Genomic DNA, 23,749 nt, shown 5'->3' with positions numbered 1-23,749 from the left:
ACTTACTGATTCATTACAAACTCAATGCATTTATGGGCCCTACCGCAGGTATTTATCTGAAACTAACATACGTTATGTGGCTTGAAATCACATTTCATGCACAGCCCAGCTTGAAATGGATGGCAGGTATCTATTGCAGAGATATGCGATCTCCTGATGACGACTGGGCTACGAATGCCTGTATTTCGACTTATTGTGTCATCTTCGAAATCGCTTGAGCCCAACAGCAGCAGGCTAGCTTTGCTTTCCAACTACTCTGCGATGCACTGAGGGAAATTCTACAGTGATAGGTCCGGCTAGCCGCAAGACAAATCATCAAATCATCTGGCCCAGTTGAGCATCTCCATTGGCGTCCTTGGCGTGGGACACAACCCTTGAATGAGTAGTAGCATAACAAACCCAAGGACTATCTGATGGGAGAGTCAGATTTACGTTGATAATAAGTCCTTTCATCAATCTGTTGGTCCCTAAACTATACCAGGTATTAACCCCAAGAAAACCCAGAAAAGAGCCCACGCAAGTCACGATCCCGCAAGTTTCAAGCTGGTAGAGGTTTAGAACTTAAGTGTCAGATCATGAACCAAAGCAATATTCATTCTATCCTGCAAGGATCTCAGTACATGCCCAGAAACATCCTTACATCTTATCGACAGCCTCATCAGACATCCAATGAGAGCCTCCCGCACATCTAAATCCACCACCACTCTGTCTGATCCACTGAAATCCAACCGGACAAACTCCCATCTTCATCAACTTTGCCTTTCTCGCCTCAATCTTCTTCCGTTTCTCCTCCTCAGCTAGAATCCGGCGAACAAGATTCTCCCGGTCAGCGTCCTTTGCATTCTGTTGGGCTTTTTTAAGACGACGAAATTCTTCTTCATCTTTGGCTTCTTGCTCTTTGTCCTTTTGGAGTTGTTCCCAAACTTCATCGCTTACTCCAGCGTCTCGGATGCCATGGGGAACAGTGATGGCTGGGAGCTTTTCTTCTGGTTCTTCCTCTTTTTCTTCGGTAACCGTGGTGGCATTGGTCGTCATCGCAGGTGGCGTGAACATGGGCGTATCGGTGAGTGCTTTGGCGATCCCACTCGCAGCAGTAGGCTTCTTGTCTGTCATTCGGCCTCGACGCTCCGCCATCATCTCATCGATAGTGCTGCGAATCAGTTCTTCAGTAAGTGTCAGGCTTTTAGAAGATAGATCAAACTTGTGAAACATCTTCTTGGCAAGTTCCTTGACATCTCTCGCATTTGCCCAGCTATCCTGCTCCGACAGTTCCTTGAACTTGTTGGTCAGCTCTGTCAAGAATTCCCTGTCAGGACGCTCCAAACATGACAGATCCAGTGGTATCTTTCCCTTGAGCTTGGTTTTGCTAGCTTGCAATTGACTAGTCACCAGCTGAATGCAACTAGCAGGAGTGAGAGGGTCAAAGTCAATGCTCTCTGGGAACCGACTAGACATTCCTGGGTTGATGCCCAAGAGAGTGTTGATGTCTTGCACGTAGCCAGCAAGGATAATGATAAGCTTGCCGTGATATTTGGGCTTCGTCACGCAATCCACAAGCTCATCAACAGCCTCTCTGGCAAACGAACTGTCAGACGCCAGTCGATATGCTTCATCGATGAAAAGCACTCGCCCTAAAGCTTTGTCCAGGAGCTGCTGCACCTTAGGGCCTGTATGTCCAACATATTGACCGATGAGCTCAATAGCAGAGACCTCAATAACTTCAGTGCTAGCCAGGAAGCCCAAGTCATAGTATATCTGGCCCATCTTCCGTGCAGCTGTAGTCTTTCCAGTTCCAGGTGGACCTCGGAACAGGAAGTTGAAAGGGATCTCCGGGTCAATCTCCAGTTGCTTGGCCTGACGTACCCGGGTCTGGTAACCTTGAAGGATCGATATCAGATGGTCGCGCCCAACGTCGCCCTCAAACAATTTCTTCACATCGGTATCGCCTCTTTCAGCGCGATCAAAATCTTCGTCAAAGTCAATGGGCTCCAAAGTCCCATGTCTCTTGACGCGTCCAGACGACACACGCTTTTGGTGGCTGGCCATAGCTCTTCCAAGTAGAATGTCGATTTCACCCGCATTTCCAAAGTTGGGGCGGTTTCGTGCACGGCGCAGGACATCCAGTGCGACAACCTTGGCCTTGACTGTTGCCTTGAAGCCCGACTTGCCCAGTTTGAGGTCCAGAATCTTTGCCAAAGCAACATCATCAAAGTCTTCAAAGACAAAGGCAGATGAGATGGGAAAGCGTCGACTGAGACCAGGATTGACGTTCTGAAACATCTCCTCCATCTGCTCCTTGTAGCCGAGCAGTAGGACACATCGATCTTCGCCTGGAACGCTTTGAACCTCTGCAACGATGGTGTCGATAACAGCCCCCTTGTATGGATCAACGACAGAGCCATTTACGCCTCCTCCTCCATAGAGTCCGTATGCTTCGTCAATCAAAAGAACCTTTCCAGCCGTAGCAGCAAGGATACCCTTGGTCTGAGCCTCTGACTGGCCAAGAGCAGCCCCAACAAAATCAGCTGGATTCTTGGTAACGACCTCCCCATTCGAAAGAAGCCCCAGATCTTTGAGGATCTCCCCGTAAAGCTTTGCGACAGTCGTCTTTCCGGTTCCGGGTGATCCCAAGAATACCTTGTTTAGCGAGAACTGTACCAGAGGCTGCTCAGCAAGCTCTCGCTCATAGTTTGTTCTCAAGGTATCCATAAGAACACCAAGTGCATCTTTGACTTCCTGCAACCCGATCAGGGACTTCAGCTCTCGATAAGCCTTGCTATTCAGCAAAGCCTCGGAGGGTTCTGGCCCAATGATGTCTTCTTTGGTGAGGAGCAAGTCATTTGTCTTCTTGCCATCTCGGCGTTCCCTTCTGAGACGTGCTGCTTGCCGTTGCCTGATCTTCTGAAAGCAGTTTTCCACGGCGCGTGCATTCCCAAAACCATTCTTCCCGCGACCATGGCCAACCCGACGTACAGCAATCCGGCAGAACAGTCCATCGACTCCTTGCTCAACAGCCATCCAACCATTGAACTTGCGATGGATCTGTAGCTGAAGAATTTGGAGGAGTTCTTTGTCCGTATAGTCCTCAAACTTCATTTCAATGGGAAATCGGCTGGGGATGCCGGGATTGTGTGAGAAGAAAGACTCCATCTCTTTACTGTACCCTGCCAAGACGAACACAATCTTGCCCTTCAAGTTTTCAACCTCTGCCAGGAGATAGTCCAGTACGGCCTTGCCACCGGGGCTGTTGCCAGATGACAACTGGTATGCCTCATCGATGAAGACGCAGCCACCACCGTTGTTGTTGACTTCCTCAATAAGCTTTTCACAGCCAGTGACACCCATATTGGCGATTTTAGAGCCAGTTACTTCTTTGAAGCAGCTTCCTGCAACTGCGCCGACCGTCGTGAGGAATTCGGCATATATTCTGGCCACTGTCGTCTTGCCTGTTCAGAAGTTAGTCGAAGCCGATCACTGCGCAGTTGGGCCCTTTGATGTACTCACCTGTTCCTGGATTACCAAGTAGCGAGCAGCTCCATCTTTCATCTCCAAGTGAGAACCCTTGACGGATCTTGGTATCTACAGTGGACTTGATCGAGAGTATTTGATCTTTGACAGATTCCAGACCGATCATTCCCATGAGCTTATCCAAAGCAGCGTTGCGAGCACCTTCGACCTCTTTCATGCTCTTCCACTCATTGGCTGCATTGGATATGGGATCAAACTGTGGATTTGGGGCTTGAGGTGGCGGGACATTCTTTTGAGTCGCCTTCATCTTCTTCTTGTTGCTTTCAGCTTGACGGAGAGACTCAAGTTCTTCCTTCTTCTGTTTGAGCTCGTCTGCATGCTTCTTCTCTTCAGACTCGTGCTTCATAGTTCGACGACGATGGTCAATCTCATCCTCAATCTCTTGTAACTGCAAGCGATACTTGTCCTGGAGCCCCTGGTGCCTTCGTTCCAGTTCGATGTCACGTCTGATACGTCTCTCATCATCCTCCTGCCGCTGTCGTTCGAGTTCAAGGTCGCGTATGATACGCCGCTGGTTTTCTTCGTCCTCTTTGGTGCAGGTCACACAGACTTTGGTCTTACTTCCACATGGGACCTTGGTCTTATGACCTTTATCGCAAATTCTGTCGACTTTGGCAAAGCATTGGACCTTCGAGTGGTCTTGTACCCTATGGCAGCGTCGCTGGCATTTGTGTTTACCGCAGCTCAACAGGGCATTACTAGAGTGTTGAGAGATTAGTTATGTTATTACAATTGCGATGATGTCTTCCCGCAATGAGAAGGACACAAAGAGGTAGGGTACAGGATTAGACTTACCAATGCTCGGCGCATCCTCCATCGGGGCACTTCTCATCAAATTCCTCCGGTAACTTCAATAACATGGATGTCTCGGGGTGGCGCTCGCAATGGATAGGCACTCCATCGAATATGGAGTTATTCTTCTTCAGCGCATCAAAATACTGCGTCCACATTTTACCGCCCTTCTTGCTCTTCATGAATGTCTCCATGTTACCAAAAAGGATCATGCCGTTTCGGGCTCGTGATAGAAGGACAACGAGACGTCCGCGAGCGTCTAAGAATCCGATATCTCCTGATGCGTTGCTGCGTGTTAGTGAGACGATGACGATATCGCATTCTTCTCCTTGATAGTTATCTGTATTGTCAGTATTGAACTTGCGGGCCATCGGTTGACTTACCAATTGTCGAAAGACGTAGCGGCTTCTTGTTCACTTTGGCTGCCGCTTGGGTAACCAATCCAGCGCGCACCAAATCATGATTGTCGAGATCATTTAACCAGGGATCCATCTCCTTCCGAAGAGTCTCCTTCAAAAGGAACAATTGTCCCAGATATGGCGTGAGAACAACCATGTTCTCAGTCTTGTATCCATTCTGCGATAAATAGCGAACCATTCTAAGAACCATCATGGCCTCGTGAAGATTCCTCTTGCTAGCTTTGGCTGTAGGGTCCCGGCGCTCAGCGACATCGTCCATGGTATCCTCCGGTCGTTCATGGTGCACAAACGTGATGCGACTCTTCAATCCTCGGATCGCTTGACGGTCAGAAGTCGATGGCATGTCTTTTAGTTCGGGATAGGCTAGCATGCGGGGGTATTGTGAGATGTCGGGATGACTACGATGCTGCTCTTCAAGGGCTGTGAAATGGCGGCCTTGAACAACTAGTCTCTCAAACAGTGAGACGTTCAGGTCGTAGCCCTCTCCTTTCTCTTTTGTCAATACGTAATTGCCCACCTTCGGCCTGAGTTGTTTGTGGTCTCCGATGAGTATGAGTTGCTTGACTGAAGCACTCATTGCTGTAATAACATGCGCTTCGAGGATTTCTCCCGCTTCTTCGACCAGAATGACATCGGGATTGGCGGTTTCAATGATGGATTGATACATTGCCGCAGCAGTGGTTGTGCAAGCAATGATCTGTTTATCCTTCAGCACTCGTCGCCCGCGCTCGTCAAGGATACTCTTGATCTCAGTCCTCACATCACTGAAACGCTTACTCAAGTCAACGAAACGGGCGCTCTGCTCCTCACGAACCATTTGAGACCACTCGTAATGACATTGCCTTTTCACAGCCAGTGGCGCATTCCAGACGGTACGGGCTCTCAGGTCGAGAGATGCGCTGAGGTGTCCGAGACGATTTACATCACCACCGTCCAGCCAGTACTGGTAAACACTCGCCGGTTCAATTGCTTTACCATCCGAGCCAACCGTCTTGAAGCCGTCATCTTCTGGCACCTGAAAAGCTTCCCATGCGATGCTGAAATTTTCGGAAAGCTCCAGGTGTTCCAGGATATCGGCCGGATGAGCCTCTCGCGCAGCGAGCTTTCTACTGCATTCTTGAAGCTCCAAGCTGAGTCTCGTTTCTTCAACGCGAAGGGTATTGAGGATATTCCTCTCCTCCATCTTTAACCAGTACTTCTTTTGGCCGTCGTATTCTCTCAGAAGGGTAGACTTGGTGGCTTCAGTAAACTTGGAGCCTAGCCGAACCATTTGGTCTGAGCTGACGCCGATGTCCATCAGGTCCTCCATAAATTGATCAAGGGCATGATTCGTATAGCTCAGCACAAGGATACGCGATTTTGTCAATCGTAGAATGGTCAAGAGAATGAGCGCGCCCAAAAACGACTTTCCTGTACCAGGTGGACCTTGAATTAGAGCCAGGTTGCTGCTGATGCCGTGGATGAAGGACTTGAGCTGAGCACCTTGCAACTTTATCTCTTTTTTTAGTCTTAGACCTGCAGGCATCTGATAACTGTGCCCTGAAGCCAAAGCCTCCTTGAGCTGGTGAAGCAAGGCGTTCAATGTTGTCGATCTCGGACCGTCCCCAGAGGGTTGCTCAGGGTCGATCAATTGAGCTTCTAGAGGCAACTCGGCGATAGTCTTCAATCGTCTGAGGATCGGCTCGAAAGCAAAAGTAGCGGTGTCGACAATGAAAAACTTGACCTGATCCTTTAATGGACTCTGAAGGACATCTACCGCTTTCTTAAGCCCAGAACCGTCGTTGAATTTGATGCCGACGATGGGTGGTGTCTTGAGAAGGTTCGTGACATCTCTGACAAGTGACCCAAATGCGATGATGGTGCCGTTGCAGCAAAGCGCGCCAAAAGAGTCATGCTTCATAAAGTTCTTCGACTCTTCTATAAACGCCTTCTTCCCGCCTTTTGGTAATTTGTTTGGAAAACTAATGCCCTGCTGGCACGCGACGTAGAGAGTATATGGCGGGATGTGCTTGGTCTCGATGTCATGGTCGGCATTGATCCCAACCAATCTCAATTTTCCCAGAGCAACAGGACGGCGCTTACTCTCCTTCTTACTCATGGCGACTTGAAGGTCTTCTCGGAGTTCAGAAAGCATGTCCTCGCGCAGGAGACGGAAGAGCCAATCGCGGTAGCTCTGACTTCGGGTCTCCATCGGCGTGTCAAAAACCTCCCCCAGTCGCTGGAGATACGGAGGATCGGTTGAAAGAAGCTCGTCAGAGGTCGGATAAATTGATATATCACGAAAGTTGGCATGGTCGTTGTCGTGACGTCCTCCAGGAGTGACTCCGCTGGATGCAGTTTCGGGCTGGGCAAAGATCTTGATGATCTTGTCGATGCGGTATGCAATCTTCCTCACTTCGGGCGAGTCCGATCTGAGAAGAGATTTATGTTCCATCAATCCTTTGACTGCGTCCTTGTGGAGGTCAAAATTGGCTTGATCCGAGACAATTTGTAGGCACAGCCAGGCAAAAGCTTCGAGCCCGACATTGTCGAGTTGTTCACTATGGTAAGCCTCCACGGCAGCAGTCCAAAAGGTTGTTGGCTCCAGAATAGCTGTCAGCATCTGGCGAAGGAATCCACCATTGCTGAGAGCAGCGACACCCTCATCCGATAGCGTTAGGAGGAACGGCAAGGCGGTGGTGTTTATGAAGCTAAAACTCAAGTCGACGCGGACTACTCTCTCCAACGCCGCGATGCCGGCAGGGTTTGAGATCATGACCTCGACAAATTTGACAGGTGAGTTCTTGCATCTGTAGATCCCGCAAGCTTGTACAAATAACTTTGCAGAATGTGCATTCGTGATTTGCTGTTCGCCTTTGATGACGGCCCAGAATGTCTTGATGAGCTTCGCGGCTCGAGAGCCAGATGCGTCTTGTACCAGAACCATGGCAGCGATAGCGATGACACTGATACAAGATGATGACGATGATGAAGTTGTTGATGGAATTAAAGCTGATAATCTTAGAGGAATACGATATCACTGAACAAGTGAGTGAGTGAATGCAGCTTCCATTTGTACTGTGAATGAAGCTGTCTGTCTGTCTGCCTTGACTTCACCCAACCAGCATCGCCACAGCGGCCAGCAAAATGCATGGGGCCGACAAAACCTCTCGTGCAATGCGACAATGAAAAACACATTTAATTCGCTGTCAATCAGGCTCTGTGTTGTGTTGGTCGGCCTCCTACATCTCACGGCGGAGACATCGACAAGAAAGACTTGGCAATTACCTCCGGTGCAGTACAAGACCTCAGTCCCAAATGGCAGAATTACTCAGACAGGTTGAGCTTAAACTTGGTAGACCCTTTTCATAAGTTGGTGGTTTATTTTGTATTGCCTCATTCAGAGATTTCCGTGTGAGTGAATTCCTGAGAATGCCTATTCTTCACAGCCCAGTAACGGTCGCAAAATGGGCCAGCGTTGTCACAACCAACAAAGGATGGGCAAAAGTGTAAATAATGCAGATTTTAGGCAGACACTGTGACACATCCCAATTAATTGTCTGGTAGGCCTCCTGGTGTTACGCAGAAGAAGTGAATGGTATTTGAGAACATATAAGGTGTCTGTCTTCATCTTCCACCAGCTCATCAGCCTCATTCATCCAATCTTCACAAGCTTCAGTCTATCAGTCATATCTGGCATACCATTCTCGTATTTATTTTATCCATAAAACTCACTTCCATGATGCACGGACGCCGTCAAGCAAATTCGCGCGTATGGCGAGCACCCGCACCTGAGACTTCATCACCAGCACCTCCACTCGGAGAAATGATTGAGCGCATCACTCGAGACAGCCTCAAAAGCGATGGCGACCACGTGGGGATTGAGAATGTCAAATTAGTCGCATCCTACAACTGGATCAGCTCATCTTCTCCCGAGATCATCATCCCAGGTACGTGAGCCACTCCAGAAAAACAACATGCCTAATATGTACAGGTCAACCTCCAAGATGGACACCTCCCAAGGACCTAAATAAGCGCTTGCCTCCTGACTCTGGCGAGTACTATCGCGATGTCAACGCAGCAGCTTACCCCAAACATCCTCTTGAGCCTGCAATTGTCTCTGTAATGAAGATGAATCCCAACCCTATCCCCGTCAACATCGTTGCATGTGGAAGCACGATCGGAAACCTCTTGCGCTTTGCTTGGGGCGTTGATCTAGATCGTCCGTTTCGTATGCTCGTTGAGAAGGTCGGCGAAACTGTCCATCTCATTCGAAGAGAGAACTCGCCTCGGGAGAAGATTCAAGGTGTACGAGGATACGGGCATACATTCCCGGAGAAGTACACTACATGGGACTCTTCGGTCAAGCGCTCGACCTCCCATCAGCGAATCCTTTCATATCGATTTGGCGGTCTTGATCTCATGGTCCGCTTCGAAGGCGACGGGTACATTTCGTCCAGTCCTGTCGCCAAGACAGTGAAGGGGCACGCTTTTGACGAAATGGAAAGCCTCGGTATCAGTGAATCGCTATCCAACGGTACTGGCAAACTCAAAGTGTCAGATGGAGGTGAATCTATCCCTCAAAGTAGTGTCTTCGACTTGAAGACGCGATCAATCAGGGCTCGTGAAGAAGATCATCTCGGCGAACAACTTCCACGCTTGTGGATCGCTCAAGTCACGCAATTCCTCCTCGCCTACCACGAAAGCGGTCTCTTTAAAGGCTCAAACATTGAGATCAAGAATGTCGAAGCCGACATCATCGAATGGCAGGATCTCTACCAACCATCGCTCAAGCGTCTCGCTGCACTCCTGCGCCTGATTATTGGCAAGGCCCACGCGTCAAGAGACGGCAAGTTGGAGATCGTATGGTCCAACAGCGGTTCTCTCGAGATTCGCAAGCAGCTGTCGGATGCAGGTGACGTCTTGTCTGATCCTGTCAGGAAGCAATGGGAGGCTTGGTTGGGGAGTGAGGACATGAATCCGGAGGACTCGGAGCGCGAGGAAGAGTTGACGGCGGCGCAATCGGATAGTGATAGTGACAGTGGCAGTGATTATGCTGCGTGTGATCAAGAGTGCGGATATTGCGGAAAGTGTATATACTGAGGAGTGGCTGGTGGGATGAGGGTCATGATGTACCTAACGAGTACATAGCAGCAAACCACCAATATTGAAGTTGAGAGACGGACCCTTCAGTAGCCATCCTTACCGAACTACCGAGTTACAGATCATCAACTGGATAAGGGACCTTCCAGATGAGACAAGGGATGCTGACAGATGTCAATCACGGTATCCCTTGAAATCGATACGTCCATACCCTACAGATCACATCACTTGTGCCACGCAAGTGTCTCAAATGGCGCACATGTACGTTTCACCAGCGCGGATCGCAATGAATGAAGATCACAGCAAAATCAGCACTGCCTCAGGGAAAATATGGATCATCCAATACTGGCGCGCGCCAAATCGGCCACGCTCAGAATTCTGGGGAAGTCTGAGCCAGAAGAGTCTACGGCATTTTAGCGCATAAATCCCAAGGCCAAGCTTTTTCTTGGTGTCAGACGAAAAAAGCATGGGAATGAGATCGGCAAGTGGAAAGCTTTTCTATCGTCGTCGTACTCTTCAATGTAACAGACCACACAGTATCCGGTTGAAACCAATGTCTTGCGTGCTTTTTTCCCTCCTCCCGTGAAGCATTACGCAAGCTCGTTGGTGGAGAGTTGGAGGAATGGTCTGGATGTCCCCCCGTATATAGTGGAGCGGTTAAAGAATGAGGGGGGCGAGGCCCTTTTTAGGCGACACACACACAGTTCAACTATTCCCAACGAGGCTGGAGGTTGGGGTCTTCTAGAACGAGATAATGATGAATTCTAAGAATCTGGTCGATCACTTTCCTGCCCTGCGGCTCTTTTTTTTTTTTTTTTTTTTTTTGAAGCGGGGTTGAACAGGACACGCGAGGGTAACGTGAGGGTGAAAAGGTGTGAGGTTGGTGATGGGTTGGACGGGCCGACATTACTGTTAAGATCAGCAGTGGGTGGTATTGACGGACAGAGAGAGAAGGAGAAAGAGTCAAAATGGTGGTGTCGACTGTCCCAACGACGAACCTTTTGTAGTAAGGTTAGTTTATGGAGAATGGTATGCTTAAAGAAACTTTCAGAGTTTTCGTCTCTAGTTCAAAGTCGCGGTCAACTTGGGAGTCGACATGATGCATGGCATCTTGATTGACTTTGACGGGTGTTCAATGAATTATAGCGGTCTATATACTCCGTACGCAGCATTCAATAACTTATCTATCCATCCTTGTCGCTAACCCCCAGATAAAGAAACCAACGGCGTAGGTTCCATTTCGCTATCTCGTGGTGGGGATCACCAACTTGGCTTTCCCAGCCGGAGACAGTTCCCGTTGTTAGTGTAGCGGTACCGCAGGCTATTGGCGCCGTTGTCTCAGGGGCCATTGGAGACACGGGCCACCAAGACGCCAATACGTGGTTACAGATTTGATCCGTACTCGTATCAGGATCCATCTCGCTCAGGCTCGTTCCGGGTACAGACTCTTCATCACGTTGACTTTTAGCGATTGTCCTATTTTCAGAAACTCTGACTGTACAATACGTCAGCGCGATACAGTCACCGTGTCATGTCTACATGATGCTCCAGATCGAATGGACCACAGATCAATTTTCTAGCCGCGCCATGTCCGAAGCGCCCAGCCCGTTTGACCAGTCCAGTCCAGCCAAGCCAAGAGAGTTCAGTTAAGTGTCCGTAGGTTATAATCTAAAATTGCCTCGACCAAATCTTGGGGTCGATTCGCCTCAGGATTTCATTTCTCATGCCATTCTTGGCTTTCCCATCGCCTGCCCATGGCACCACGTCTCTCCTTGTCAGACGTGATCAGGATTCCACAGGCTCAATAATAACGTCACCTGTAATTGTTGTTTCAATAATTCGCTTTGTTTGCTCGGGCTCTGTTTCATAAATATGAATGCAATTCCTGAGACTTTTGGTCCCCGCTGAGTTGAGTTCACTGCCTTCTGCAGGGCGATAAGATAAGCTAAACTACTGCAGCGCACTGTAGCTTGGGACTTTTCAGGGGGCTTTCCCTTGAAGCTCGGGGCTGGGGCTCCCCAACCTCACCTCCACACCACTACAAGCACCCCTGAAGACGCTCACTCCCAACGGACTTGAGGTCGCATCACCAGAACCAGTCAAGGATTGGATTCAGTCAAGACCTTCAAGGTCGTGTCCTTTTCCATCTCACGCCCCAACTGTTCGCCACCCTAGCATCCCATCCCTCTTCTACCCCTTGTTCGTGCTCTGCAATCATTCATTACCCCGTCTCTCGCTCTCAAATACTCTTTCTTTTACTTCTACAACTTGCCTCTGTCCCTCGTTATACTTTTGCACAGTAGCGACGGCGCCAGACGACCCCGCGAACAACTATCGGACTGGATCCGACATTACGATAACGAACGAGTCAATATGCATTTTACAAAGAAGATTGACCGAGCCTTCCAATGGGCCGGTGAAAGAATGGGCGCTGAAGCCCGAACGGCTCATTCTGATGAGTTCAAGAATCTAGAGACCGAAATGGCTCTCCGACAAGACGGTTTGTTCCCCGTGGACCATTAACTTTTCGACGGCTAACGACCCCAGGTATGGAGCGCATGCAACGATCTATGAGCGGCTACGTTAAATGGTTGTCCCAACGCAATGAGCTTATGGATAACAAGGAGCGCGGCACTCCCATGTCGTCTCTTGGCCGTTCAATGGCTACCCACGGCGAGGATTTTGAGCAAGAGTCCGAGTTCGGAAACTGCCTGTTGTCCTTGGGTCGCGCCAACGAGCGCATTGCTGGCATCCAAGATTCCTACGTAGACTGCGCCAATGCTACTTGGCTGGACAACCTCGAGAGGAGTCTGGCGATGATGCGAGAGTACCAGGTATGTCAATCAGTTGCCTCGACGATATGCCCGCTAACAAGAGTAGAACGCCCGCAAGAAGCTTGAGAACCGCCGTCTTGCCTACGACGCCAGCACCAACAAGCTGCAAAAGGCCCGCCGTGACGATTTCCGCATCGAAGAAGAAGTTCGCATGAACAAGGCCAAATTTGAGGAGACCAGCGAGGATGTCCTTCGTCGTATGCAGGACATCAAGGAATCCGAGGTGGACAACATTACATCCCTGACCCAATTCCTCGACGCTGAGCTTGATTACCATGAGCGCTGCGCTGAAGAGTTGCGTCGTGTTCGTCAGAACTGGGCTGGAGCTGCGTCTTCGCCTACCAGTGCTCCCAAGATTGGCCGAAGCCGATCCAACACCGCTCGTTCTTGGCAAGAGCCTCGTCATCAGGCCGTCTACGAAGAGCCAGAGGCTGAACAAGAGCCCGCTCGCATTCCCCACCGTTCTCCCGGAAGCCGTCTTGCGCCTCCCCCTCCCCAACCCGCACGACCCCCGATTGGACGCGCCTCAACATTTGAAGGCCGCTCCTCATCTACAGCTACACCACTGGCCAATCTCAGAGTCCCAGGTGCTCCTCTTGCTCGCGTTGCTACTGACAGCGGTTCATACGGACGGCATGACGATGTATTCTCTGATGATGTTTCAACAAGCAGAAGCGGCAGTCCTGACTGGGAACACCGCACTGCCAGCCCTGCAACTAGCTATGGAAGTCTAAGCCGAAGCGCAAGCGGTTTGGCTCTTGGAAAGAAGCCACCGCCTCCCCCTCCCAACCGGGCCAAGAAGCCCCCGCCTCCTCCTCCTGCGAGAAGAGAGAACTTGGGATATTGATGGATTTTATGAGTCAATTGGTAAATTTGGTATCTGGCTGGCGTTTGGATTTGATTTGGACAATAGAGTCATCACGCGAATGCGTCTGTAATTGATTGAATTTGAGCTTGAATGTGAGGCTATTTTAATGGGGTGCGGTCCCTGACGATCATTTCGATAAGATAAGGTCACGTGACATCCAAAACAAGTGGTAGGCAGCTCCATCATGCAGCATGTCTGTTCTGCATCATCATTCACAACAACAAAATGGCGATAGAAGACGAGCGCTACAGGCAGTCGAGCCAATATCGGCTCTGGTCGTTTACGCCGGCGAACCTTCAAGAACTGCGCGCAAAAACAAACTCCCTCGCTCGAGAACAGATCGCTCCTCGACTTGCGACAGATCCTCCGCCCGATTTTCTTACCCCCGATGAAGAGATACGCCTCGTCAAGTTCTTCACCGTCGAGCTTATTCGTGCGGCTCAATTCTGCGAGCTTCCTACTGAGATTCGAGCGACGGCCGCTATCTTTCTGCGACGATTCTACGTGACCAACTCGGTCATGACCTACCCTGCGACCGATCTCCTCAAAACATCACTCTTCTTTGGATGCAAGGCCGAAGGTTTCTTCTACAAGCTAAATGCCTTTTCAGAGAAGTTTCCAAACACAACGGGCGAGCAAATTCTGGCGGGAGAGTTTCTTCTCTGTCAGGGTATCCGCTTTGCGTTTGATGTGCGACATCCGTTCAGAGCGCTCGAGGGTGCCATCCTGGAGTTGAGAAGGAGGTTACCAGACGAAGAGACGCGAATCAATAAGGCGCATGCCCGCGCGCGAGACATTCTCAAGTTCAGTCCTCTGGTGACAGATGCATATTTCCATTATGCGCCTAGTCAAATCATGATGGCGGCGCTTTCCATGGTAGATCATGGACTGCTCGACACTTTGATCCCGACTCCTGGTCAAGGCGGCAATGCTAGTCAGGAATCAGCTTTTGCAAACATGCGAGACAAGATTCTAGGAGCTGTGGACAGCTGCCGCAAGATGCTTGAAGAGGAACCTCCCGAGAGAATGACAGAGTATTGGGGGACGGTACGTTTAAAGCTTGTTGCCCGAACCAGACTAACAGGAGTAGCCCGAGATTGTCAAAGCGATGAAACCACTTCGAAAGAAACTGCAGAAATGTCGTGATCCCGATCGAGCGAACCTGGTCAATCTTCAACGAGCGAGACGAGAACAAGTTATGAACAAAGAAAAGAAGTCGGCAGCCAACGAGGACGGCACAGTATTTGGGGATGATCTCCGAGAAACAAAGAGAGTGAAACTGGAAAACGCCGATCCATTTGGACCTCCTCTCTGAGTTGTCCAGTCAATTGGTGAACAATCCTTTCACCCAACGACCAAACCAATCGGCATTTGCCAACAATTTTGCCAAACTCTGCGACAGTCTGGACTCTGAACCATGTCCGGCCATTTTTCACCGATGCATGAGCTGACCAACATCCCTTTCATCCCTCGGCGTTGCATTGGCCGATTTACAGTCCAAGGGAGCTCTTCATCACCCTATGAAACAGCTGGAATGCAACGCTAGCAGTGCCGAGGCCTTGGCAGCGTCTTCAATTGAGTGAGAATCAGTCAAAACAAAAGTCGGCTGTGCTGAAAATTGAGCTGCTGCGATACCTTAATAAATATCTATGACGATATCACGATACCCGATCGGCTGTGGAGTGTGGGGATCCGGGCTGAGGAAGCTTGCAGCCTAGTCCGAATTGACTCCAAGCCCAATGAGACTTTCCGGATATTACCAGCAAAAGAATGAAGCTATTGTCTGTGTAGGTTGTCTGTTACGCGGTTCGGTGGCCTCCAACGCCTTGAACCGATACAACAAACAGGCTTTTCTCAGGTTCAATACGAGCAGGGTTAGTTACGATAGCAAATGGAATCTCTCGCGTTGTCCAATTGAATACACGTCTCTCCCATGGTGCGACTCCAAACTGCAACTCTTGAAAACACAGCTTCCCCGGCTTTCGGCACACGGCAAGCCACGACAGAGCTTCAACCCTTGAACTCGTCTCAGACCAAGAGCCTTGGCGTGGGCTGAGTAGCACTTCACCATTCTGGCCATTGATGACGCTTGAGCTCTTGGTCTATGTCATTGACTCTGTTTTGAGTCTGGTCTCGCAAGGGCTCGTGCTGGGCGAAGTTTTACCAATTGGCCAGGATGCTGCCGCGAGAGCTAACGGGGTTCTTGTCGAGCTTGTTTCTCGAGGAGTTCTTAAGCTGTGTGTTCCCCCCCGTATTTTGGGTTTACGTTGTTTCTCCAAGATTAACTCTGTCCAGTCGATCATCAAAATGAAGCTGCAGTCTCTTGTCACCCTCGCCCTCTCGGGCTACGCTACCGCCCAGAGCCGTCCCAACCTTACTGCTGCTCTTGAGTCTGAGAACTCTACCCTCTCTGAGCTCAGCGGTATGTTATTGTATCTTGTTTGCCGGTGCAAGCTGACCATGCAGGCCTTCTCCGTGCCCAGCCCAGTCTTCTCAGAGACCTTGGCCGTCTTAGGAATGTCACCATCTTGGCCCCAAGCAACGACGCCATCAAGGACCTCCTCAATGACACCGCTGTTGCCCGCATGGTCGAGAACGATCCCAGCTCCGTCGCTGCTATCCTTCAATACCACGTTCTGAACGGTACCTACTATGCCAGCAACATCAGCGACACACCCGCTTTTGTCCCTACGCTCCTCAACAATGCGACATATGCCAATGTCACTGGTGGACAGCGTGTCGAGGCTCTGGCCATGGGCGATACTGTCAGCTTCTACAGTGGTTTCCGTCAACAATCCAATGTCACCAAGGCTGTAAGTCATCCAATTGATCAATAACAACACTCACTAACACACTCAGGACCTCAACTTCACTGGTGGTGTCATTCACATCATCAACAAGGTCCTCGCTGTCCCCAAGAACCTTTCCGACACGGCCATCGCCGCCAACCTCTCCGCCGTTGCTGGCGCTCTGACCGAGTCCAAGCTCGTCACAAACCTCACCAACGAGAAGAACATCACTGTCTTTGCTCCCAGCAACAGCGCCTTTGCCAACATTGGTTCTGTCCTCTCCAACTTGAGCGAGTCCGATCTTGAGAGCATTCTCAAGTACCACGTTGTCAACAACACTCTTGGCTACAGCTCAACCCTCAAGAACGGTTCTCTTACCACTTCTGAGGGTGAGAAGCTCAACATTGTTATCCACAACGGTACTGTCTGGGTCAACGAGGCCAAGGTCATAGTTCCTGATGTCCTCATCGCCAACGGTGTTGTACATGTCATTGATGCGTAAGTCATTCCATCCGCTTTCACAAACCCAGCTAACATCTTCAGTGTCCTCAACCCCGACAAGCCTTCTGCCACCGCCAACCCTACCGCCAGCACCCAGGAGGCCGCTTTCTCCGGCGCCAGCTCCGTCAGCGACATCCCCTTCACATCGGGTGTTCCCGAGAACACAAACACAGCTGCGGCCACTGGCCTGTCGCCTTCGACCTCCACTGAAGGCGCTGCCCAGGCCACTGCTGCCATTGCGCTCGGCGCCCTTTTCGGTGGTGCTGCCCTTGTCATGAACTTCTGAGCTTGGTCGGATTAATGGTTAATGGATATGTGAATGGTATGGATTGGATTAATGGACGATAGTAATGATGGATTGAATACATGATTTGTCTCACGGCTTGTACCTTGCAGTGATAGTTTAACTATCGATGCTCCCGAAGCCACGGCACATGCCACAAACGTGACTCCCTCAAAACTCTGTAGCTGGCCCTTCATCCCCGTAGATAGGATCTTTCCGAAACCACTCCACGTTCTTAATAGCCTTCACCTTGTCGTCCTCACCCTTCTTCCCATAGCACATATCCCAGTCACAACCCGTCGGATAGCTCCCCACCATCTCAAACCCGCCGTCCAGATCCTCCAACAACCGATGCCCCACTCCCGCAGGCACAATCACAACATCGCCCGTTTCCACCACCGGTTCAACCCTCCCCTCATTATCTTCGCCACCAAAGCATAAACGGGCTCTGCCGTGGCTTATGCAGAGGACCTCGTGGGTGGTGCTGTGGAAGTGGGTTTGGGAGTACATTGTGTAGCGCCACTGCGGTGCTACCACGTTAACTGAGGATAGGTGCGCTTCGATCTTTGATGCGGATATGGGGGGCTTGAAGGCAGCGTGGTAGTGAAGAAGGGGTTTTTGGTGGATGCTGCAATTGGGGATTAGGTTGTGAGATGGGATGAGATGCTTAGAGACGCGGAGAGATGAGAGCGGTGTTAGAGACATTGTGAGTAGTTTTAAGTATAGTGTATTGAAGATGTGAAGAACTAAGCGATTGTGGTCTTATTGAGCTTTTGATGTATGAAGTAACGATTGAACCTGACGTCATTATTTCATCTTTAGGGTAGGTCAATGAAGCAATTACCATCACATCTTCACAAGCCTATCCAGCAACTCAGATATTTTCCCACTCACTCAAGCGTAATACATTCGATTATCGATAACGGAACTCCATGATAAAATGCGATACCTACCTGGAACCCAAGCATTTGCGCTTCCCCACGATCGGGACCCACGTGGCTGCCGGGGAAGGTTCCGGTATTGATATGGCCAAGTCCGCCTTGTCCGGCTGGGCCTAAGCATCCTTGCCAATAAATAGAGGCAATATTATAATTACATCCTGACGAGGCTTCGCATTTGAGTTGATATCTCCATCTGAAATTATCTATGGATAATTTACGGACCGCTTCCAAATGGAGCGATTATACCTTCAGCCTGATTTGAAGAATGAGACGAAATCATTTCTTCAGTAAAGCGACGAGAATGACTGGCAGATTCTAGATGACTTGTTAATAGTTTTAGAACAGAACTAATCTCTATAGTAGCCCGAAAGCTACCATTGAACATAATGCTGAGAACTCATAGCGAAGAAGCAAGAAGGTTCAACGACTATATTCATCTCATTACCAACGAAAATGCCCAAGCTAGAAGAAATACGATGTCAGAAGATAGAAACAAAAAGCTTTAGAACAACCATTACATATCTCTCCCCACGAACAGAGCCCTGATGTCCGGTGTGTGCTGGCAGTCCCCCTGAACCAAGATAAGGATCGAGGCCATCGGAGAGAGGCTGGTATGGTCCTGGGCACCTGTCAAAAGACTGGACGAAAGCTATGGGAGTTCTCGACAAAGAAATCGAAATTAGCCTATATGTATTAAGCTTAACACAATGAAGAACAGTGCATAGTCTACGGGATTGGATGGAATACAGTCGATTGTGGACAGGGTGATCAGCTGGATGATAACAGACTATCCGCCCCTGGTATCAATTCGCTAGATTGACTATACGACGAATCGGAACGCAGCTGTCAAATATCCGTATGGGTTTATTAATAGTCCCTGTAAAATTCGCAAATGCCCTGGTTAATTCTTCACGATGTCAAAGTCGAGCTTGGATCCTGTTCAATGCAAGCGATATTCATCGCCTTCATGACTCGATCACTGGAACAGGTAACCTTTTCGTTGCATTGAAACGACAATGTCATGTGCTGCATTGCGTCAATCTTCAATGCAACCAAAGAGACATCCAGACTCCGTAGGTTACGAGGGGATCTGCTATCCGCGGCGATATACTTCTTACCCACCCGGACAAGTTACTTCATAAAGGAACAATCTGCGTATTTTTGAGGCCAAAGCTTTTCGGTAGATCATTGAGAGTAGCTTAAAAGGTGGAATAACAGCGAACACTTTGCGCAACATGTCAACGCCACGCGAGATGCATACCAGATCTGCTCCATTGCCACTGACAGACGCAGGGGTTTTGACCACATGGATCATCTGCAAGCAATCTAGAACACGTTGTCAAACAATCAGGGGTGAGCATTGCATCAGTCGAGGTTGCATTTCTAATGAGAGACGACGCGATAACAAGGGTATATGCAAGTAACCCATGTCGATGGAGGCCTACAAAACATTAAAGCCAACAAAACATGGGCGAAGTAACATAATTATAGTCAAATGATAAATACCAAGTGGAGAGAGCATTAATCATTGCCAAGTCAACTACCCCGTCGATGACAGAACTGTTTCTGCCAGATTCCTTAGTGACCGTTGATGTAACAGCCCTAGGATCATGACTAGCTATCAATATGTACAAGGCTAGCGGTCTGGACAGGTCTTGGCTTCTAGTTCCAATAGCTTCACCGAGGCGAGGATGGAAACGGGTCACCTCCGCAAAAGGGTACCATAGTACGAGAACCTTGTTTCTCGAGAGCGAACCCATTCTGTTCAATCGTCCGAAGCCATTAAATTACATGTGAAAATAGACCGTCAACCGGGCGCTCGGGGTAATGTTTTCTTCTTGTGATAAGCTTTTGGAAATTTCCTCGTCTTCGGTTGAATTGCCACGTTGAGCTGAAACCTGGGGTAGGATCGGACCAAGCTAACCCGAGTTTTATCAGGCTGATTTGAGTTCTGATGAAGCACGAATTTAGGAATAAAAGGGGCGTTGTTACGGAATGGTTCCGTTGCAGAATCATGCATTTGGCTGACTCGAAGTCGAGCGCCTCTGACATTTTCAACTGAGTAATATGCTGATCATTTCCATCCTCGCATTTAGAGCAAATCTTGAGATGATCTTCGTCTGCAGCCCAACCAATCCTTGGCGAGACAGGGATCGGGCCGTTGGCACATGCCAAGATGATTTGAAGTGTCAAGGATCTTTTGCTCTAGACTAACCCTTGAGACGACCTTCCAGAATTGGACCTCATCCACGACTTGAAACTCCGGTCTTTTTCTCACCACGAAAAGGAGGTTACCAAAGCCGGCAGTCCCTTGCCGATTAGTGCGGTACCTGATATTTCAGCCCAAACTAAATTACCACCCAGTGACAGTCCATGTTACGAGATACTCTAAACAAACTGAGCTTGCGCCAATTAACACACTAAAATTATTAGCCCCTACAGGGACAAACCTGTAGGCGATGTGACGCTGTATCTGGAAGAATCCGGATCATCCACGTTCTAACTTTCTTCCAAATTGACGGGACGAACGCAGTGGGGTTGCGCTGATCCCTTGAGACGATGACTGTAAGGTCAAGGTTTAAAAAGAGAACCCCTAGATCTCCCCTAAAGGAAATCTGTTAAATATCCCCTGGGGTCCGCACACGCGGGTCGTCCTCCTTGTAGAACGTTTGTCGATCAATATGAAGTGGATTGTGCCTTTTCTGGTGGCCTTTGTGCCCATGGTAGTGGCAGCGGATGCAACGAAAGAGTTGTTGACCAATCTGCCTGCTTGTGCAGTGAGTTTATTCATCAATTGGTTGGTGTTTGCTAACATTGTAGGCCCCTTGTTATGAGGATGCCATCACGAAGTCGGAGTGCAAATCGAGCGACGTGAAATGCGTATGCTCGACCCAAGTCATCATCCAAACAGCAGAGGCATGCGCCGCCCAAGCATGTCACGTCAGAGATAGTCTGAGTACGTCCACCCTCCTCTCACGCCGCCTCTCTCTAACGTGAACAGCAACGCTCAACATGACATACACCTACTGCGAAGTCCCCGTCCGAAACAAGACCCCCATCTTCATCAACGTCACAATCGTCCTCGGCGTAATATCCGGCGTCGCAACCGCCCTTCGTCTCTGGTCCAAATTCTTCTTCACCAAAACGGAACTCGGCCTCGACGACCTCTTCATAGTGCTCACGCTCTTCATCGGCATGCCCTCCACAGCCATGAACATCCACGGAACCGCCGGACACGGAGAAGGTCGCGATATCTGGACACTAGAGTTTGATGACATAACACAGTTTGGGTTTTACTTTTGGTTACTGGAGATATTCTACTTTGCCCAGGTTTCGCTGCTCAAGACGTCATTGTTGTTCTTTTACCTGAGGATCTTTCCGGGTACGGCGCAAAAGTTGCTATGGGGGACTATCATTTTCAATAGTGTTTTTGGCGTTTTGTTTATGTTTTTGGCGGCGTTTCAGTGTACGCCTGTGAGCTATTTCTGGTTGAATTGGGATGGAGAGCATAAGGGAACATGGTACGTTGACAATTGTGATTATCGGACTTGGCTAACAGCATCAGCATGAACTCAACTGCCATCGGCTGGGCCAATGCATCTATCAGTGTTGCTGTGGATGTATGGATGCTTGCAGTTCCAATGTGGTATCTGAGGAAACTCAAACTGCATTGGAAGAAGAAGATTGGTGTCGCCGCCATGTTTATCGTCGGAACTTTGTAAGTCGTCCGTCAATTTCAATGAGCCTTGCTGACTTTTCAGTGTCACCGTCGTGAGCATCATTCGTCTCCAATTTCTCGTCGATCTCGGCTCATCTCACAACCCAACATACGACCAAACCGACATCTCCATCTGGTCAACGGTTGAAATCAACGTCGGCATCATCTGCGCATCCATGCCCGCTCTTCGCGTGATCCTCGTGCGTATGTTCCCCGCTCTTGGAGGCTCATCCTACGATTCGAGCAAGTACAACAACTATGGAGAACATTACGGACGGAAATCACATATCATGAGTCGAAGTCGTGCTCGTGTGGAGTTACCTTCTCATACGGGTGATTCTATACATACACCTGAGCATGGAGGGATTGAGCTGCAGAGGACCTTCCACGTGCAGTATAGTGAGAATGATGAGCAGAGTCTTGTTAATGGGGAGAGTAAGTTTAACAAGACGCAAGTTACGACTCAGATGAGGTCTGAAAGTCCGAGCGATAGGTCTTTGTAGAACGATAGTTGATTGATACCTTTATAGCAAAACTAATGAATACATTCTTACAAACTGTAAAATATCATTCAGTCTGAATTCTTGAAGAGCTTAGAACCAAGCGCGTCATTGGGTCAATGCACGCGATCCATCAAACACACAAACATGCAACATCCTTGTTGGTTGAGCCAGAGTGATTGTGGAGGGAGACCTATCAGCCCAGCGCATTTCGACTACAGGAGCTATCGCAATTCGTAGGTCTATTAAAATGAAGAATGTCTAGAGTCACACGGACCCTGTCCGAGGAAGAATTCGAAGACTATTCCCCCAATTTACTCGAAATTTATTCAACGATGCCCTTGATTATCTCGTCTGCCGCTATACGCGCAAGCCCACCTCTGTGACTAGTTTGACGCCACTTTGCATTGTCTTGAGAAGAATATCAAATTCAACCTGATTTTGAATCTAAACGAGCTATTGTTCTTTATACAGCCAATCAACATGCATGGATCCTTGCTGCTTTCTGGTCATTTTCAGCTCATGCTTGCAACCGATCGTATCTAAAAGGAACGCTTTCACTTTTGTTCCCACCAAAGACAAATCTGAAAGTAAAGCAAAGATCGAGAAAATTTCAAAAAGTCAAAGACAACATGGGCAACTCTCTTATCAAGGGAGCGGTCATCACTATTCAGCCACTATCACAAGTTTCACCGATCGACCATGGCAGCGATGTGTTTCGGCAATTTGAAACTTGCAGAGAATCCGTAAATGGCCACCTGAATAAATATTTCGGGCATATCGGACATGAAAAGAGCCATGACGACCCTCCTGGACTTTGTGCCAGACCTCTTCAGTCCTGGGGATCAGAAGCAGATCAGGATGCCCAACTCACACAAACCAACGCTATAAAAGATCTTATCAAACTCGACGACATTCTTGAACAAATAAAAAGACAGGAGCGGCCTTATATCAAGGCTATATCTCCTATCATCATTGCATGGTATGTATCATGGCCCTGTCAGGTTCATTGCTTACAAATTCAGGATGGCAATTTGCTTCACCTTGCCATATGCCACCTCGCAAGGTGATCTATCTGTCTTTCTCAAGATTGGTGCTGTTTCAGGAACTCTCATGATCACATTTCAGCTGGTTCGCAAGTTTCTGCAGCTGGAAAAAACTACCCCTTTGCAGCACAAAGTTCGAGGACTGCTTCGAGCGTTCAAGAATGGGACAATAAGGTATAGGGATTCGGAGGAGGTCATGATTTCGTCGTTAAATTAGCTTTATTTACATACAGGGTTTCGACCGTATCATATCATGAATATCATACTTGGCCGTCGTCTCATGTGCTCAGATCTTCAGCCCTATGCCACCTGCGACCCGAGCCAGCCCCCAGGGATATAGCGGCGCAGCTTGCTTGGCAAATGTGTATATGTTCTTGGCTTCGGGTGCTTTTCAAAATTGTCAACTTCCTCTTCCGGACCAACTCGCATATGTGGCGTGTGATCGAAC

At 49.1% G+C, this 23,749-nt stretch overlaps 6 protein-coding genes across 6 annotated transcripts; 4 read left to right on the top strand and 2 right to left on the bottom strand.

The window, feature by feature from the left end:
• Positions 1–315: 315 nt before the first annotated feature.
• Positions 316–7,665, bottom strand: FOBCDRAFT_256569 (P-loop containing nucleoside triphosphate hydrolase protein; the record flags this gene model as incomplete). Its single annotated transcript, XM_059611185.1, has 5 exons — positions 316–373; positions 641–3,446; positions 3,505–4,226; positions 4,324–4,642; positions 4,704–7,665. The coding sequence occupies 5 exons, from the start codon at positions 7,663–7,665 to the stop codon at positions 316–318; spliced, it is 6,867 nt and encodes a 2,288-aa protein (XP_059464051.1).
• Positions 7,666–8,303: 638 nt separating this feature from the next.
• On the top strand, positions 8,304–10,123 carry FOBCDRAFT_13140 (uncharacterized protein). The gene is made up of 2 exons (XM_031172530.3): positions 8,304–8,668; positions 8,713–10,123. Exons 1-2 carry the CDS (start codon positions 8,458–8,460, stop codon positions 9,819–9,821), a joined length of 1,320 nt encoding a protein of 439 aa, XP_031049315.2. The 5' UTR covers positions 8,304–8,457; the 3' UTR covers positions 9,822–10,123.
• Positions 10,124–11,926: 1,803 nt separating this feature from the next.
• Positions 11,927–13,643, top strand: FOBCDRAFT_13131 (uncharacterized protein). Its single transcript, XM_054703178.2, has 3 exons — positions 11,927–12,321; positions 12,369–12,655; positions 12,702–13,643. The coding sequence occupies exons 1-3, from the start codon at positions 12,195–12,197 to the stop codon at positions 13,500–13,502; spliced, it is 1,215 nt and encodes a 404-aa protein (XP_054559153.2). The 5' UTR covers positions 11,927–12,194; the 3' UTR covers positions 13,503–13,643.
• A 105-nt stretch (positions 13,644–13,748) lies between these two features.
• Positions 13,749–17,099, top strand: FOBCDRAFT_236391 (FAS1 domain-containing protein; the record flags this gene model as incomplete). The annotated part of the gene is made up of 7 exons (XM_031172527.3): positions 13,749–14,570; positions 15,020–15,102; positions 15,315–15,397; positions 15,556–15,945; positions 15,990–16,336; positions 16,383–16,810; positions 16,856–17,099. 7 exons carry the CDS (start codon positions 13,749–13,751, stop codon positions 17,097–17,099), a joined length of 2,397 nt encoding a protein of 798 aa, XP_031049312.3.
• A 149-nt stretch (positions 17,100–17,248) lies between these two features.
• Positions 17,249–17,823, bottom strand: FOBCDRAFT_213897 (RmlC-like cupin domain-containing protein). Its single transcript, XM_031172526.3, has one exon. The coding sequence runs from the start codon at positions 17,799–17,801 to the stop codon at positions 17,268–17,270; it is 534 nt and encodes a 177-aa protein (XP_031049311.2). The 5' UTR covers positions 17,802–17,823; the 3' UTR covers positions 17,249–17,267.
• A 2,854-nt stretch (positions 17,824–20,677) lies between these two features.
• On the top strand, positions 20,678–23,641 carry FOBCDRAFT_175616 (uncharacterized protein; the record flags this gene model as incomplete). The annotated part of the gene is made up of 8 exons (XM_031172524.3): positions 20,678–20,814; positions 20,858–20,993; positions 21,039–21,558; positions 21,603–21,755; positions 21,799–22,190; positions 22,775–23,237; positions 23,281–23,434; positions 23,519–23,641. The coding sequence occupies exons 1-8, from the start codon at positions 20,719–20,721 to the stop codon at positions 23,639–23,641; spliced, it is 2,037 nt and encodes a 678-aa protein (XP_031049309.3). The 5' UTR covers positions 20,678–20,718.
• Between the last annotated feature and the right edge of the window lie 108 nt (positions 23,642–23,749).

The sequence above is a fragment of the Fusarium oxysporum genome, chromosome II, assembly GCF_013085055.1.
Source record: "Fusarium oxysporum Fo47 chromosome II, complete sequence".
Classification (NCBI taxonomy): domain Eukaryota; kingdom Fungi; phylum Ascomycota; class Sordariomycetes; order Hypocreales; family Nectriaceae; genus Fusarium; species Fusarium oxysporum.
The sequence above is the reverse complement of the archived record's forward strand: the minus strand, read 5'-3'. Positions and strand labels throughout refer to the sequence as shown.

Excerpts from the sequence above, each read along its gene's own strand:
- FOBCDRAFT_13140 (XM_031172530.3), top strand. The coding sequence starts at position 8,458 with ATGATGCACGGACGCCGTCAAGCAAATTCGCGCGTATGGCGAGCACCC. Across the intron at positions 8,669-8,712 it reads TCCCGAGATCATCATCCCAG|GTCAACCTCCAAGATGGACA; the intron begins GTACGTGAGCCA and ends TAATATGTACAG.
- FOBCDRAFT_13131 (XM_054703178.2), top strand. The coding sequence starts at position 12,195 with ATGCATTTTACAAAGAAGATTGACCGAGCCTTCCAATGGGCCGGTGAA. Across the intron at positions 12,322-12,368 it reads AATGGCTCTCCGACAAGACG|GTATGGAGCGCATGCAACGA; the intron begins GTTTGTTCCCCG and ends TAACGACCCCAG. Across the intron at positions 12,656-12,701 it reads CGATGATGCGAGAGTACCAG|AACGCCCGCAAGAAGCTTGA; the intron begins GTATGTCAATCA and ends TAACAAGAGTAG.
- FOBCDRAFT_213897 (XM_031172526.3), bottom strand. The coding sequence starts at position 17,801 with ATGTCTCTAACACCGCTCTCATCTCTCCGCGTCTCTAAGCATCTCATC.